Source organism: Prionailurus viverrinus, chromosome A3 (genome assembly GCF_022837055.1).
Source record: "Prionailurus viverrinus isolate Anna chromosome A3, UM_Priviv_1.0, whole genome shotgun sequence".
NCBI lineage: Eukaryota > Metazoa > Chordata > Mammalia > Carnivora > Felidae > Prionailurus > Prionailurus viverrinus.
Genome location: NC_062563.1, coordinates 59,196,116 through 59,213,761, shown reverse-complemented (window position 1 = coordinate 59,213,761; position 17,646 = coordinate 59,196,116). Strand labels below are relative to the sequence as shown.

Sequence of the window (17,646 nt, the reverse complement as noted above, 5' to 3'; positions counted from 1 at the left end):
CAAGCTTCAGTTCTTCCCTTCAATTCTCCACTCAGCCCTAATGGGAAGAGAAACAAGGGTTTTAAGAGATAGACTGAGGGTACTTGGGAAGCTGGGAACTCAGGACCAGGGGCTACAGTCCCAGCAAACCAAGTACAATCCTAGCCATTCATTCAAGTCTACAGAAGCCAGAAGAAACTGAGAACCACATGTAAAAATCAAGAGTTTCCTTAACAGTTAAATACAGAATTACTGTGTGATCCCACTATCTCACTTCTGAGAATATATCCAAAAGAACAGAAATCAGAGACTCGAATAGATATTTGCACATCTACATTCATAGCTGTATTATGCACAATAGCCAAAAGGTAGAAGCAATTCGATGTGTATCAATAGATGACTGATCAAGCAAAATGTGATATATCCATGCAATGGACTCTTACTCGGCCTTAAAAAAGAAGAAAATTCTGATACAAGCTACAACATGGATGAACCCTGAGAACATTATGTTAAGTGAAATAAGCCAGACACAAAGACAAGTACTGTACGAAACCACTTACATGAGGGCAGTCAAACTCCTAGAATAGAAAGTAGAATGCGGGTTGCCAGGAATTGCAGGGAGGGAGGAATGGGGAGGTCATGCTTAATGGGCACAGAGTTTCAGTTTGGGAAGATGAAAAAGTTCTGGAGATGGATGTGGTTATGGCTACATGACAATGTGAATGTACATACCAGTGAACTGTACACTTAAAAATGGTTAAAATGGTAAGTTTTCTGTTCTGTATATTTCACTACAATTTTTAAAAACTTTGTTACCTAAGCCATTTTAATAAACAAAATATAACAGGGTCTCAACAGATGCCAGCCCAGCGCAAGATGAGAAGGAACAGGTCTGGAGGATGCAGGCATGGGGACTCCTGTCTCAGCAGTCCCTTCACCTTTCTGGAAAGGGCTAAGTGCAGTCAAGTGAAAACAGAGCAAGAGAATCACTGCCTCAGATCAGTCCGGCTCCTCATCTGTACACAAAGGAATATGGCTGGTGGTCTCCAAAATCTGAGCCCCATCAGTCACCCTGCTGTGACCCCCCAGAGGCCTAACAACTAAGAGTCCCAGTGGCATGGAGGTCAACCTCATGACTGGGAGACTCGAACCCACAGCTGCTGAGGCTATTTTTAAGTAGGAAAAGGAGTCCACTTCATTTCGGTAACCTACAGAAGGCTGCAGAGTGCTTCTACAAAAGGGAAAGGGAGCAGGGGTGCTGGGAAATGCCGCAGGAGCCCACTGTGCCAACACTTCCAGAGCACAGGAGGGCTGAGCCCTTGGAGGGTGTCCATAACCCAGGGCCAAAGCAGAGCACAGACGGGCCCAGAGCCAAGCTGTGCTTACAGGTATTCCACGAGCCTCTGTCTCTGATGAGGACAAGGGGTCAGAAAGACTTCAAGAGATAATATCCCTAAGGATGGCAAGAACCTAAAAGATAGGGCTCAAAGGCCTAACTTATTTGACTAAATATTTCAGTTTTTAAAAGCAAGGACAACAAAAGCCAACCTCTTATAGTGTGGCGGCAAAAAAACCCACAAAATGTTTTAATGAAGGAAGTTTAAGATGAGGTTAACATAGTTAAGGGGATTTGTGGCACACACTGAGAATTCCAGTCCTAGGTTAATTACCAGAGTTAGCAATTACAAGAATAAAATCACTCTAGATTAATTATAGTAGAGTAAGTTCCCTGAGGGCAGGACTTTGTTTTGTTCACTGCCTGGAGAAGAGCTAGGCACACAGTAAGTACCTACTGAATGAATATCTTTTCCATGATTTTTATTCTTTTAAAATTCAGCTATTTATTGGCCACAACTAAAGCCTAACCTAACACTGTAACATATTCACATGATATTAAAAAGTCTTATGTCATAGTCATTTACAGTTTGGGGCAGGTGGGGAATATCTATATATGCCACCCACCCTGCTGCACATAGTAACTGGGACCCCCAAGAAACCTCAACTCTAGAAAGCATGTTACCAAAATGGTTGTTTCCATGACAAAAGCAGAAGGTGCTTAGTTCAGACTCACAATAAAGTTATTTTTCCTGCAGAAATTTCCTAATGGGTTTTTTGTTGTTAAATTACAGGTGTATCTTATATTTTCTTATCACAGGCTACAAATACCTCTATCAAAATGGACAAGTGCTTCCGGGTTCACACTTAAAATTATCTTTTTTTATTTATCTTTTTATTTGGAAATAACTTCAAGTTTAAAGAAAAGCTTCAGGAATTAAAATAGGACAAAGAACAGTCATATACCTTTTGCCAAGAATCAGATTTGCCTACTGTTAACAGCGTACCTCATTTGCTGTATCTGCTCTTTTTCTCTTGATATGATGTGATAGGACGTAATTACATACACACATTTTTTTTTTCTGAATCATTTCAAAAGGAGACCTATTTCCATGGATAGGGGTATTTTCTTACACAACAATAGCATCGTTATCAACCTCACTAAATGTAACACACATCGTACTTTTATCTACCACTGGTATTCCAGTTTGGTCACTGACCCAACAAGGGACGCCCTTTGCAGCATGTTTCTCCTTCCAGTTCAGGACCCATTCTAGGGTTGGGCATTGCATTTAGTCATGTCTCTAGTTGCCTTTAATCCTCAGCCTTTCCTTGTCTTCACAACTGATGAAGACAAAGGTCCCCATCCCCCTTTTTTTGTTTTTGACAGTTTTGATCAAGTTATTCTCTTTCTTTCTTTTCTTTCTTTCTTGTGAGAGGGAGAGAGGGAGAGATTGAGCACGAGCAGCGGAGGGGCAGAGAGAATCCCAAGCAGGCTCTGCACTGTCAGCAGAGAGCCCAGTGCAGGGCTCAAACCCACAAACCGTGAGATTGTGACCTGAGCAGAAATCAAGAGTCCACGCTTAACCAACTGAACCCAAGCACCCCTATTTTCATCTGAAATATGTATTCAAATTTATACATTGTACACACAGTTTTAATCATTTGCTCTGTACTTAAAATGTACCTCTCTGAAGTTGTGATGGGAAAATCATCCAATTTATATAATTCTGATTCTAAATAAAACTTTTCAGAAATGTATACAGCAATATTATAACTATAGCATATTAGAGCATGTGTTCTCAAAGCTTCTGCAATTATGATCTCTTTTGGTGTGAGTAAATCTGCCATTCAATTCTCTCTCTCTGAGATTCTCCTTCCCTCCCTCTCCCTGCTTTACTCTCTCCCCCCCAGCCCTCCCTCCCATGCACACACAGACTTTCTAATAATCCTTCTGGTATAAATGGATGCTTGCCTATGAAAACTCTGGTCTTGAATCTTACCAAGATTTCAGGCACCATCAACACATTTCTGGCTTTGCCTATAGTTAAGGTTTCTGCAAATTTTAATTCAGAGAAAATAACTAGTGTACTATTACATGGTTCTAACTTAACTTTTGGCTATGAAATATAGAGTACTCAAATCTAGCTTTCCAGGTAGTACAGGAAGTTAAAAAAAATCACACAAGAAAAGCAACTTTTACAGTGGGATACACATCCTATCAAAGAGAATTTCCAGTTCCACAAGAGGCTCTCCAACCCCATTTATTCACACCTAAATGTGTTATTTGGATAAATGAAGATAAGCAAAAGGCTGCAAGATAAAACAACATCCACTTCGTGCAGACCTTTGCATTGCAAGCACCTAAGCAGTAGACATCAGAAATGTAGCTCCAGCTACCATCGACCTCACCTAATAGCAATTCCCAAATTAAGACGCCAAAGTGTAATGTGATCACTCTTAGCCTCACCTGGCCATGAAGCTGACTCAAGTACAGGGCTTGAGTCTGTATGACTTCAACTAGCAAGTGGCGGTACAGCAGACACACATCTCATATTTAACTTATCAAATTCAACAATATGCCCTGGCCAAAACGCAGAGGGGAAAACAACCGCTCACGCAGACTGCCCATCCATCAAGGAGCACAGGCCCTAGTGTGAGCTCCCTGGGGAGCTGGAGGCTCTGGGCTCCACAGAGGCCCCAACTTTCCAGGAACTCCTTGTAACATGAGCAGATTACCAAGAAGGGGGCCCTGCTGATTTTAAGGGTAATTTTTCAAGCAATTTTTGTCCTTCATGTTGATTTTGGAACCTAATACCCACATTAAGAAGCAGCTCCATTATACTGAGATTAAACAGTATCCACTTTGAGCCCTAAATGAGTGTCCAAACTCTACCTCAAGAACATACAGGAAACTAAAGGTTAAAACAAAAACACACAGGTGCGCGCACACACACGCACACACGCACACACACACACACAGTTTTGGGGCACTAGTTTTATTAAAACCTAATTTCTCCACCCAAATCCTTGCTGTGATTGAATCCTTAATATATGGAAGATCATGAGCTATACATTCCTAAAGCAATCTTAATGCCTTGCTTACATTTTACATTTACTTTTCATTATAACAGCAATATAACAGAAACTCAAAATCCAAATTTGCTCACTATGCTCCCAGGGTAAGTGTAATATCCAAATCTCTACCTGAGGTTGAAATATGCTGTTACTCCCTTGTAAAACTGTGTCTGTCATGCAAATACTGCATCTCAAGTGAAAAATTCCAGAAGTGCCTTCCAAATCTTTCATCATAGGCCAATCCCACTTTAGAAGGCTAACACAGGGGCACCTGGGTGGCGCAGTCGGTTAAGCGTCCGACTTCAGCCAGGTCACGATCTCGCGGTCCGTGAGTTCGAGCCCCGCGTCGGGCTCTGGGCTGATGGCTCAGAGCCTGGAGCCTGTTTCCGATTCTGTGTCTCCCTCTCTCTCTGCCCCTCCCCCGTTCATGCTCTGTCTCTCTCTGTCCCAAAAATAAATAAACGTTGAAAAAAAAAAATTTAAGAAGGCTAACACATTTCCTTATGAAAAATCCCTATATCACAAACATTGGTGCACAAATTTATTTAAAACTCTGTTGTGAATGGACAGTAATAATAATTCAGGATAGCCAAACTTTCTGGTCAATCTTTGTAATTTACTAAAATGATATTTCATCTGTATTTTCCTTCTAGAAATAAATCCTATTGTTTGAATCCCAATAACATTACTGATAACAAAAGTTTTTTATTTACATAGTAAATAAATGGTAACCCACACACACAGGAAACTCAACGTGGCATCCAATGCCAAGCAATTAACAACGAATTTTTAAGTTGCTATGGTTTCCTCGAATAATTTCTTTTGCCTGGTGAAACAATTACCGTCCAGTGCTGACCCAGCATCCCTGGGATCCATTTAAAATAGTTCATCCTTCTGGTGACCAGTTACAGATTCTTTGAGGTAATTTTTTTCCGCAGTACTCAGTATTTAACCTTATTCCCAAATCAAAATTCCTTGGGAATTGTCTCCTGAGGTCCTGCTCACCTGGATGCCTTACCTCCTTTACTGACCTATTCAAAGCCTAGCCATGACCACTTCAAGGCCCAGCAGCCACAGATGCAGCATTCAACAGACCTTCCATTTCCTGACAAAGAATAAATTTGTGGTTTTTCCTCTCTTTTTTTAAGTTTCTTTATTTTCAGAGAGAGAAAATCCCAAGCAGGCTCCACACTGTCAACGCAGAGCCCAATGTGGGTCTTGAACTCATGAATCATGAGATTCATGGACCTCATGAGATTCAGGACCTCAGCAGAAACCAAGAGTCAGACACTTAACTGACTGGGTGACCCCGGAGCCCCAACAAATAATAAATTTATAATAACAACCAAAAACCTACCAAGTCCCACCTTGATAAAGCTGCTCACGTGCATGCCTACTTCCTCTCCACCCATCCACTCCCAAACTGTTCTCCCTGAGGCAGCCAATGTCCCTCCAGCCTTTTCCATACCATACTGCAGAGTCCATCCCTCTCCCCTCCCTCTTTCTTGAATACACTTTTCTCTTGGCCTCTAGGAAATACACTCTACTCATTTCCTCCTGTTCTCCTGACTACTCCTCTGTCCCCTCTGTGTTTTACTCCTCTACAAGCCTTTCTAGACAACTCACAAGCACATCAAACTGAACTTGTCCAGAACAGCTTCTCAGAGGCCACAAAGCTCTCACACATGTGCTTTCCTTTGCTCAGAAGGCCCTTTCCTCCCTGTTTTACCCAGCTAACACCATTCTAAGCACCCTGCAGGTCTTAGCTGACACAACAGATCCTCAGAGAAATCCTTCCTGACACTCCCAGCCTAAATTAGCTTCCCCATTATTCCTTCTCATCACCCTCGCCTCCCTGAACTTACCACCATTTATAATTCTTTCATGGTTTAATAATCACTCCATCACTACCACTAGCTTTTTCCATCCCTTTAGATGATAAGCTGCATGAGAACACAGGGCCTGACACTGTTGAAAGAAATGTTCTTTTGGCTTTTTCTTCTTTAAATACAAATAATTAAACATGGGTGCCTGGGTGGCTCAGTTAGTTAAACGTCCGACTCTTGATTTTAGCTCAGGTCATGATTTCACACCTGTGAGATCGAGCCCCACATTGGGCTCTGAGCTGAGCATGGAGCCTGTTTAAGATTCTCGTTCTCTCTCTCTCCCTCTCTCCCTCCCTCCCTCTCTGCCTCTCTCCCACTCATGCATGTGCTTGCTCTCTCTCTCAAAAAAATAAAAATTTAAAAAAAAGGGATTTTGACAACATATCTAGAAAACATAACAATTTGAAGTATGAAATCTTCCACTGTTATTATAAAACTCTTAAAATAACACCAACAATAATAATTGTTTTTCAGGTTAAGAAACTGAGCCCCAGAAGGAATGGGTCAGTCACAGAACCACATCTCTGAGGTTAGGTAAGAGATAAAAATCATAAACTTGTAACTCTAAACCAATTTCTTCTCCAGAGGGGGGGGAAAAATCCAGGCTATCTTTTGATTTCAAATTAAAGTACCTGACTAGATTAGATGCATTTCTGAAAATAGTTCCTAAGCCTCAGTGAAATTGACACACCCCACACATGGTAGACATTTTGAAGGCTAAATATAGTTTACCGAGAGGACAAATATCTGAAGCATGGGTAATCCAAGAGTAATCATGGTCCACGAGGCAAGAATGAAATATTGCTTCAATGCCTCTCCTTATCCCCATTACACATACGGTACTGGTAACCAGAAAAACTGCCAAGCTCTCCCAAATTTTAGATTCAGTCTATATTTTATCCAATTTACATGTGCATGTAAAAAAACAAATAATTCTACCAGGCTCAGTGAGAAACACAACAGCTCCCTCATGACCTTCCCTACTCCCACTTCCCAGCCCCTGAAGGAAATTGCTTCGATCCTTAATGGATTCTTTTTGCACTTACCTTCATATCTCTGATTGTATCACTAGTTCTTTTTTTTTTTTATTGTTTATTTATTTTGAGAGAGAGAGAGGAGAGAGAAACAGACTACAAGTGCGGGGGGGGGCAGAGAGAGAGAGGGAGACACAGAATCCGAAGCAAGACTCCAGGCTCTGAGCTGTCAGCACAGAGCCCCACACGGGGCTCAAACCCATGAGTGTGAGATCACGACCTGAGTCGAAACTGGATGCCCAACCTACTGAGGCACCCAGGCACCCCTATCACTAGTTCTTGAATTTATAGAGAGCTGAGCTTTGTAGTAAAACTATGAAACTTGGCTAACCTACACAACTTTTTATTTTCCCTGCAGTTAACAACTGCCAAGAATTCTTGGCTGATTTAGCTTTATCAATAATTTACCCACAATTCCTCTCCTAGTGCACAGACCTTCCTTCAACATGTGCAAGGATGGGAGGTGCTCTACCAATCTCTCTTCCCCTAGGAGCTGTCTTGCAGCCTTCTGCCCTGCTCTCATCTGGACTGAGGGGTCTCTGAGCTGTCATTTTACGATTTCCCTTCACCATCATCCTGGAGATTCCCTTATAAGGACTTGTTTTTAAACAAGTAACAAAAAGCACAAACTCTTGGGGAAAAGATTGTACCTGACTGCATGAAAATTAAGAATGTTAGTTCTTCAAAAGACCCAAAATTTAAAAAGTCCAGTCATAAAGTGATAAATTTTTAATACTTAAAAAATACAGAACACAGACACATGTGCATGTACACACACAAACACACACACACACAGCTCCTAAATTAAGAAAATCATACTTCCTCATGTCTTTCAGGTTACTGAGCCATGTGACTTGCTTTTGCCAATATAAACTGAATAGGAGCTCCAGGTTGGCTAAGTCAGTCGAGGATGTGACTCTTGATCTCATGGTCGTGAGTTCAAGCCCCACACTGGGAGTAGAGCTTATTTTAAAAATATACAGGGGAACCTGGCTGGCTCAGTGGGAAGAGTGTGCAAATCTTGATCTCGGGGTTGTGGGTTTAAGCCCTATGTTGGGTGTACAGATGACTGAAAAAAAATAAACATTAAATAAAGTGAATGGAAGGGATAGGTGTCACTTCCAACTACAAGTTCTAAAACCCAACATGAGAGTCACCAAATTCCTTTCCCCCTTACCATGTGACCATGGAAGCATTAGGAATGGAGCCTCCATCAGCCCATCTTTGGATGCCTACAAGAGAACCTTGGGAACCCACATTGGATATATAACATGCGGGAGAAATAAACTAATGTGGATCCACAGAGATGTTTGGGATGTTTGTTACCACAGCATAACCTAACCCATTATGGCTGATATACCCAACAAGATCACTCACAGGTATATTCTCCAGAGAAGCTTTCACACATATGAACATTATACAAGAATGTTCATAGCAGTATTATTTGTAATAACAAAAACAACTAGAAACCCAAATATGAGCTGACAAAAGAACAAATAAATGAGTCATTCCCATCAATGAAAATGAATGAATGCAGCTATATGCATCAACATGGTTCAATTTAGGGAAACATTAACTATATATATATATATGTATACATATATACACATATATATGTAAAACTATAAATATAAATATAACTGGGATGTGGAAAACAAGCTTCAGAAAAAAACAAAGTAAATTATTATTCCTTTTGTATAAAGTTTAAACAGCACACAAAACTCAACAATGTATTGATTAGGGAGGGGAATATAATCAGGAAAACACACAAGAGATCTCTTAAACATTGGAAATACTCTATTTTTTTAGTAACAGGTGATAGGTATTGTATTACTTATACTTTATATTTACATTATGTACTCCTATGCACACAGATTTCATATTTTAAAACTTTAGGCAAACTACCATCCTATTTATTATTTTTAAATGTCCATTCTCCACCAGTAACTACTTATTCAGAATAAAACCAACCACAAAATACAGTGCCCTTTCTTAAGGAGAACTTATTTGTGGCTGTTTATTTTGCTGCTGATTTTTCCTTCCTTTTTTTAAAGTAAAAAGCAGGAAGCAGAAAAATAAAATCTGGTGGAACAACAGACCCACCAAATGTTCAAGAATATTAATGACTCAACTTCACAGAGCTGTGTCAGTTGGCTGGTGATGTACTGGGGAAATCATTCCTGGGTCTGTACAAGATCATTTACATAAAGGTTACCAACGGGCAGTTCTAACAGCTGGGTTGGCGCAGCTGACAAACTACCGCTAGTCCTTACAGGCACGCAGGGCAGGCGTGAGAAATAGCAATGACAACACTCTGTATTATTTATTCCTGCCTTTTGCATAATTCCCATTTCCAGGATGATACAAAACATTTCTCAGCCTCAGAGGCTCACACTCATCAATTCTACTCGGACATCCATGTACTCACTAAATATTTACTGAGTGTTGCAGCAACAGAAACTGTTCCAGTGCTGGAGGCATGGTGGTGAGGGACACAGACCTGGGATCTCCATCCTGGAGATCATGGTCTGGTTCCCTAGAAAGTGATAAAGCCACAAAGGGCCACATCATGGGAAACAGTGGTGAGTGCTCTAAGGTGTAAGAGGATCAGAGGAGGGAGAGGTCCAGTGCCCCATCGCCAGGTAGCAGAGCTCAGGCTGACATCTGAAGGGTGTCAAACGGAGAAGAATTAGCCAGGCAGAGGGGGAGGTGAGGGCACCCCCAGGCCGAGGGGACAGCAGGTGAAGGTCTTGGGAAGTGCCTGACAAGCTGTCCTTACCAGGAGAAGGTGAAGGAGAAAGAGCCTGAGAGGTCGTGAGGAATAATAGCTCTTGCAACACCCAAACAGCTGTTAAAATATGCTCAGGGCTGCTTTTCAATACAGATGATTAAAGTTTTTTAAGTTAGGGGGAAAATCTGTCTTGGAAATTTGATCAGATTTACTACTTTCATTTAAAATAAATTCCTCCTCTATCCAATGCTGCCAGAATATAGAGTCAAGATCATAAAATCCTATCCCTTCACAGCTAATAAATGAATTCTTTAAAAGCTACAAGCCTCTCAATCATTTTCAGCTCTTCCTAAAGAGTTCCAATTAGGCTGAAATGGCTAGCCTCCGCTACTGCACCACCCACACATTTGTACCTCATATTATTCCTCGAGGGACACAGTCTCTGCCTTGTTTGATTACCTAATTACAGTGCCCTTATTATGCCTTAATTAAATGCAACTGTTGGAAACCCCAACGTTTTATTAATGGCTTATCAGCCCTTAAAAACGTATCAGTTATTTTACCTGTATATCTGTATTGTAGGATATCTTCCAGTTTATGCTCTTATAATCAAAGTACTTCCTTTATTTGTGTTCCTTCCTTAATGTGCTTTTGGAAAATAAGACCAAAGCATGTAAGACTCTGGAGCCAATATCTGGGAAGTCTACACAATGCAAAGGCTGCCCAACTGAACTGAAGAATTTTGTTGGTAGTAAAGACTAAATCCACCAACAAATTCAAGGGCACCTGGCTGGCACAATCAGTACAGCATGCAACTCTTAATCTCAGGGTCGTGAGTTCAAGCCCCACGCTCAAGTGGAGCCTACTTAAAATAAAGTCAAGGGGCACCTGGGTGGCTCAGCTGGTTAAGTGTCCGACTCTTGATTTCGGCTCAGGTCATCATCTCATGGTTCATGAGTTCAAGCCCTACACATGGCTCTGCACTGACTACAGAGCCTGCTTGGGATTCTCTCTTTCCCTCTCTCTCTGCCCCTCCCCTGTTTGTTCTCGTTCTCTCTCTCTCTCTCTCTCTCTCTCTCTCTCTCTCTCTCTCTCTCTCTCTCTCTCTCTCATAAATAAATAAAAAAAAGTCAAAAAAAAAAAAAAAGGCAAAAATCCACCCACAAATTCAGCTACCTGAGCAAGACTATAGCCAAGAAAGCCAACACTCAAGCTGGGTTTCACCAATTTCCAATTTTTCAAGAGTCATTCTGAGCAAGGCTAGTGACCACACACAAATCTCTGGTGTCAGTTTCGTATCCCCCAGTCTTTGGCACACCGTCCCAAAGAGAGTAGACAATTCACTCTGAGCACAGTCACTCAACGCCTGCAACACCGAAGTGAAGTTCCCTTTATTTACTAGGATTTAACAAAGGATTTCAAAGAAGCTCTGTAAAACAAATCCTGCTAGCACAAACTGCTATTTAAATATTTAACTTTCTGGGGCACCTGGGTGGCTCAGTAGGTTGAGCGTCTGACTCCTGACCTCAGCTCAGTTCATGATCTCACGGTTTGTGGGATTAAGCCCTGCTTCAGGCTCTGCACTGACAGCATATAGCCTGCTTAGGAGTTTCTCTTTCCCTGCCCTTTCCCCACTTGCTCTCATGCTCTCTCTCAAAGAAAATAAATTTTTAAAAATAGTTTAAGATATAAACAAATAAATATTTAACTTTCTGGGATACCTGGGTGGCTCATTCAATTGAGCATTTGACTCATGATTTCAGCTCAGGTCATGATCCCTGGGTCACTGGATCGGGTCTGCACTGAGTATGGAGCCTGCTTAAGATTGTCTCTCTCTCCCCCTCTGCCCCTCTCCCCTGCCAACATTCTCTCTCTCTCTCTAAAAAAAACAAATAAAACTAAAACAAAAATAAAAATTAATATTTAACTTTCTGGGGCACCTGGGTGGCTCAGTCACATTCTGGTTGAACGTCCACCTCTTGGTTTCAGTTCAGGTCATGATCCCAGGGTCATGAGACCAAGCCCCACACTGGGCTCCATGATGAGCCTGGAGCCTGCTTAAGATTATCTCTCTCAGAACACCTGGGTGGCTGAGACGTTAAGTGTCCAACTCTGGATTTCAACTCAGGTCATGATCTTGTGGTTAATGAGACTGAGCCCCATGTGGGCTATCCGTGCAGAGACTGCTTGGGATTCTCTCTCCTATGCCCCTTCCCCTGCTTGCTCGCGCATGCATTCTCTCTGTTTCAAAATAAATAAATACACATTAAAATAAAGGTTATCTCTCTCTGCCTCTTCCCTGCTTGCTCATGCATGCTCTCTAAAAAAAATTTATATTTAACTTTCCAATTATACTTATTAAATACTGCAGTAATAAGTATTTTTTATATCCTTCACTTTAATGCAAACTTCTTTACAACACTTTTATTCTAAGAAGCCCTCTTGTTAGTCAATTTTTTAAGTGTTCCTTCTCTTTTTTTCCAAACAGACTAGGTGGCAAGCCCAGATAAGCCCTTCATATAGTTCTAATCCTAAGCCTTGTTTGAATTGGAACCCTTGTGTATTGCTGGTAGGAATGTAAAATGGTACAGCCACAGTGGAAAAGTTTCTAACCCTCTAAAGTAAGCTTCCTTATTGTCCCTATCTTGAGGCTGTTACAACTAAGACTCAAATAAACCAAATAAACTAGCACAAGGCCTCTCTGTCCAGATTTGTAACAGACTTATCTTGACTCAAAGTCGCTATTTTCCACTACACCATACTTCCCCCTGTGACCCTAGCTACTTAGGAAATTGTTAGCCCCTAACTATTATAAATGCAATGACAGCAACAGGGGCTGAAGGCAAACATCCTGAAAAGTAGAAGCCATCAATATTTTCTCAAATTACAACTTTTTAACTGCCAGGCTCTTTGGGAAAAGAACTACAAGGTTATACAGAAACGCACATAATAGAACTCTGAAAAATAAAATCCTTTAGAGGGACATATCCAGGTGGTGACATTAGGTCTTTAAAGCTATATTTGTGCTGCTTATTTTAAGTGCTTCAGGGAGCACTGGAGGAGAGGGCAACAATGATGTGTTCTTCTGTCTGCACCTCCCAAATGCTAACTTCTCCCACTCAGTTCTCCGAGAGCTGACTGAACTTTCATAACAAACATTCCTATACACCTGAAACTAATGTAACATTGTGTGTCAACTACACTGAAATAAAAAAAAAATTAATAAAAAAATATTCCCACAGGTTGGAGATTGTATTCAAGTGAATACTTTTATACCTTGACTTCCTCCCTTCCAGAGCAAAATCACTTCTGTCCCAGGAGCTTTGGAAACATTTTATAATGCTGTATTCAGCCACACCATGTTCTAACTGGAGGATAAGGTCGCTGCCTCCCACTACTGTCCCCAAGCCCAGGATTTCCTTCTCCAAACAGGTCCCAAGGGGTGGTAACAGAGGCCGCCTGAGAAGCTGGTGCCATGATCCTTCCCTCTCAAAGGGAGCTACTTAAAAAAAAAAAAAAAAAAAGACAGAAGGAGGAGGTCTCTGTTTCCCATTGATTCCCTCCAGCTTTCCACAATGGTCAGACTGCCAGGTAAACAGGAAGCCAAGGAGAGAGGAGAATGTTCCCATCCCATGTGATCAGCTCAGCCTCAGTCAGAAAAGCTGGGCCTCCACTCTCACCCAACTTTTAACGAAAAGTAGAATCCATCATTCATGCATGTGTTCTTCCATGTAGTCACCCTACAAATGTTAAATGAGCATATACTATGTGCTAGGCACCATCATAGGTAAAATACCTGCCCTCATAGAACAATCAGTAGGAAGAAACAATGAACAAAATGATCAACGATATTATATATTAGAAAGTGAGAAAGGGCTATGGAGAAAATAAAACTGAAGATATATATAGGAAATGTGTGTATTAGTCGGAAGAGTAATTATATTCCTCAATGAAACGAAACCTGTATTTCTGAGGGTAGGCAATTTTTAAACATGTCAGACTAAATGCCAATGGAGACCTCATATGTTTAAGCTCCTATGAATAACAAATTCAGCATCAGAATAAAAAAAAAAAAAAAAAGACTTCGTTACCACTCCCTTACATTTTATTTCCAACCCCTCTTAACCACCTCTACTTGCTTCTCTCCAAAGAAAAGCCTACAACCAGTCAGAATACCCATCATGCTAGCCCTCATTATCTTCATAAACTCTAAATTGCTCAAAATCTGCCAAATCAGAATTCTACATATTCTGAAAACCACCACCAACATTAAGCTGCCCTCTGTGTCACACAGTCTTGATTTTATAACATTCATAAGTGGTTGGGTTAGGACCAGCTCATTGGTAGATGTGGTAACTCCGGGTTGCTCAATCAGCACAGCTACGTTAGTTGCTACCCAGCTAAATGTCTGAAGGTAAAGCAGCCTAGGAAATGTCAGGCTTTCACAATCAACAGGAGGTTCAGAGTCCCTGAGAAATACAGTGTCATCTGTCTTTTCATAGGGTATTTTTTTTTTTTGGTTGATCATTATTGCCTTTAAGAATATTGTGCATATTCACTGTAAGCCCAAACTGAAGTATACACCAAGGAAGGCCAAAGCCACAGGTATGATAAGAGAAACCTGCTTGGTGCACTTGGGTGCCTCAGTCGGTTGAGCATCTGACTCTTGATTTTGGCGCAGGTCATGATCCCAGGGTCATGGGATCAAACCCAGCCCTGGGCTACTTGTTGAGTTTGGAGCCTGCTTGAGATTCTCTCTGCTCCTCTCCCCAGCTGGCACTCTAACTCTAAAATTAAAAAATAAATAAACAGGGGCGCCTGGGTGGCTTGGTCGGTTGGGCGTCCGACTTCAGCTCAGGTCATGATCTCACGGTCCGTGAGTTCGAGCCCCGCGTTGGGCTCTGTGCTGACGGCTCGGGGCCTGGAGCCTGTTTCGGATTCTGTGTCTCCCTCTCTCTCTGCTCCTCCCCTGTCCATGCTCTATCTCTCTCTGTCTCAAAAAAATAAATAAACGTTAAAAAAAAATTTTTTTAATAAATAAATAAATAAAATAATAAAAAAGATCTGCGTGATTTTGGAATGCAAAAAGGAGGTGGACTGCATCATTTTGAGTTCATCACAGATACAGACTCTGGACAACAAAGCCAGGCTCTCTGGAATCTCCTGAATCTCCATCAGCATCATAGCTGAGGCTTTGTCCAGCTTCTCTGGACCTGTCTCCCTTGCTAGATGGCGAATAACCCAAAGTCTTTCCCAAAGCAGCCTCAACAGTACCCCACACAGTCAGCCTGAACTAAGTGATGAAAACACTTTCTGGGCAGATGTTCCGTGTTTCCCATTTCACAAAACTTCAAACCCTGTCCTTACCCTCTACTAAAGGAGACCATTTACTCCTGCCTCCTATACTAACTCCCTCCCTCAGAGCTTAAAACTGCTCCCAGAGCAGGCCCACCTGCTGCCCAACCTGTCCTCACTACTCACCACTACCATAGGTAACCCCACTACCGCTTTCATCCAGATTCTTCAACTACCCCACTATTCTTTCGTCCAGAATGCCACCAAGTCATACCCATTCCTTGAGGCTCAGTGAAGTCCATCCTCTTAAGGAATCCAACTGCCAGCTTTCTCACCTTCCGGGTTTAAAGTACAGGAAGGGTAGTTCCCTTTGCACCTGGTTCTGTTTCAGGGCCTGTTGATCACATTCCCCCATTAAACTTTACTCCAGGAGGACTTCCCCCAGAATAAGCAGACAGTGGAGTCACCAATAGTGAGGCCAGGGACCCAAGCTCAGTCCCTTGACCTCTCTCTCTCCAGCCGTGGTCTGATTCTCAGTATAAGGAGGGATGTGATGGGAAAAAGATCTGAGGTCTCCTTTATTTCAGATTCCAAAATTCGGAAATTCCATATAGATCCCCTAGACACAAATGAAAAAGTCTAATAAACTGTTCTTCCATTGACCCATTTAAACAGGTGGCCCAACTACGCAAGCTGGTCTCAATTTTTCCAAATGCTTGATCTTCACGGAGCCTTGGATAGTAACTTTTAGAAAAATTGCTTTGTTTTTTCATAAATTTTACAAGCCTGAGTTTTTTCCTCCTATCATTGCTTGGAAGAAACAAGTGGGGGAGGGGGTAACTGACCCGCTCAATTTTGCTACTAAGATCGTAAGCTTGGGATTCGCACTGCCTCGGCTTCTCCTCCGGGCGCGCAAACGGTCCCCAGCCCGCCCTGCCCACACGCCCGACAGCCGGGGATTGCCAGGGTCGGTGGCGGTGGGCCGTCCGTGTGTCCCCAGCCGAGACACCACCTGGAACGTCGGGGCGCATCCAGATGGCCGAGTCGGGGCCGCACCCCGCTGTCACCTGGCCCCGCACAGCGGCCTGCGCTCCTCCCGGGGCGGCCCTCGCTCCCTCGGCTCGAGCTCCAGCCGGCGCTTCTCTTTCGATTCCTGAGCCGAATCTGGCCTCCAGGCGGTCACTGGGCCAAGAGGCGAAGGCACCTGCCTCTCCCGCAAGAACGCACGAGCCCGCAAGTCCCTTCTGCCACAACCTCGACGGGGGCTTGCAAGAGAAATACAGAAGAAAGGAAAACAAGCCCGAGGCAGGGCCGTCCCGGCCCGGCGTCTCCCACGAAATCGCCACCTGCGATGCACCCCGGGCTGGGGGCCGCGGGCCCGGCAGGGAGCGAGGTCCGGGGCCCGGCCCGCCGCGCCCGCCCGCCCCGGCGCGCCCCTTACCCGTGAGGCGGCCACCCCCCTCGCCGTGCCCGCGGCGCCGCTGCAGGATGAAGTAGCAGCTGCTCTTCTGAGTCACCCAGAGCTTCAGGGCGTTCTTCAGCAGCACCTCCTCGGGCTTGAGCCACATCGCAGCGGTCCGACCGCGCCCGCGGGCCCCGGCTTACATCGCCCCGGCCGCCTGCCGCGCCGGGCCGAGCCCGCTCGGGAGGAGGCGGCGGCGGCTAGGACCGCAGCCAGCCGGCGTCCTGCGCTCTCAGAGTCCCGGGAGCGCGGCCGGCGCAGCTCCAGGCTCGCAGCCCGCTCAGCCGCGCAGGCCCCGCCCCCGTCCCGGCTCCGCCCGCGGCCCCGCCCCGGGCCCGCCCCCGGGCCCCCACCGCCACCCCGCCGGCTCCCGCGGCGCCGCCTGGGTTTCCGAGTCCCGGCCACTCCAGCGCACAGTTCCGGAGTGGAGGGAGGAAGTCCCATCCCGGCTGCCAGGTTCCCCCCTCCTCTCTCCGTTGCGCTTGCGAGGAGCGCCTAGACTCTTCTTCCCCCGCCCCTCCTGGGAGGCAGCTCGGGACCGCAGGACTTGACTCCCCGCCCCTCACTCTGAGAGGGGGAGGAGTGAGGGAAAAAGACATCTTGTTCTCACAGCTGCAGGTTGCCCAACCGAGGGCATTTATTTGTCTTTTGGGGAGCGGAGTGCACGCCAGAAAACCCAGGTGTGTTTGGAATAACATAGCATTTAACACAACAAGGAACACTTTTACGGATAACAAAAAATAGCATTAAAAATTAAAAGCAATTACTTTCCGATTTTAAAAAATTGTTTGGCCCACGTTTTCCATGCTCTCACAAGGGATCCGATAGAGCTGCTGAAGAGGCAGC

At 43.8% G+C, this 17,646-nt stretch overlaps 1 protein-coding gene across 3 annotated transcripts in view; it reads right to left on the bottom strand.

Annotated features, from left to right (window-relative positions):
• The window catches only part of TBC1D8 (TBC1 domain family member 8), a 118,364-nt gene extending 101,294 nt beyond the window's left edge, over nt 1–17,070 (bottom strand). For all 3 annotated transcript variants that reach the window (XM_047852351.1, XM_047852352.1, XM_047852353.1), the window contains exon 1: nt 16,780–17,070. In XM_047852351.1, coding sequence (XP_047708307.1) covers nt 16,780–16,906 — 127 coding nt within the window. In that variant the 5' untranslated portion in view covers nt 16,907–17,070. The remainder of the gene's footprint in view (nt 1–16,779) is intronic.
• Nucleotides 17,071–17,646: the final 576 nt, after the last annotated feature.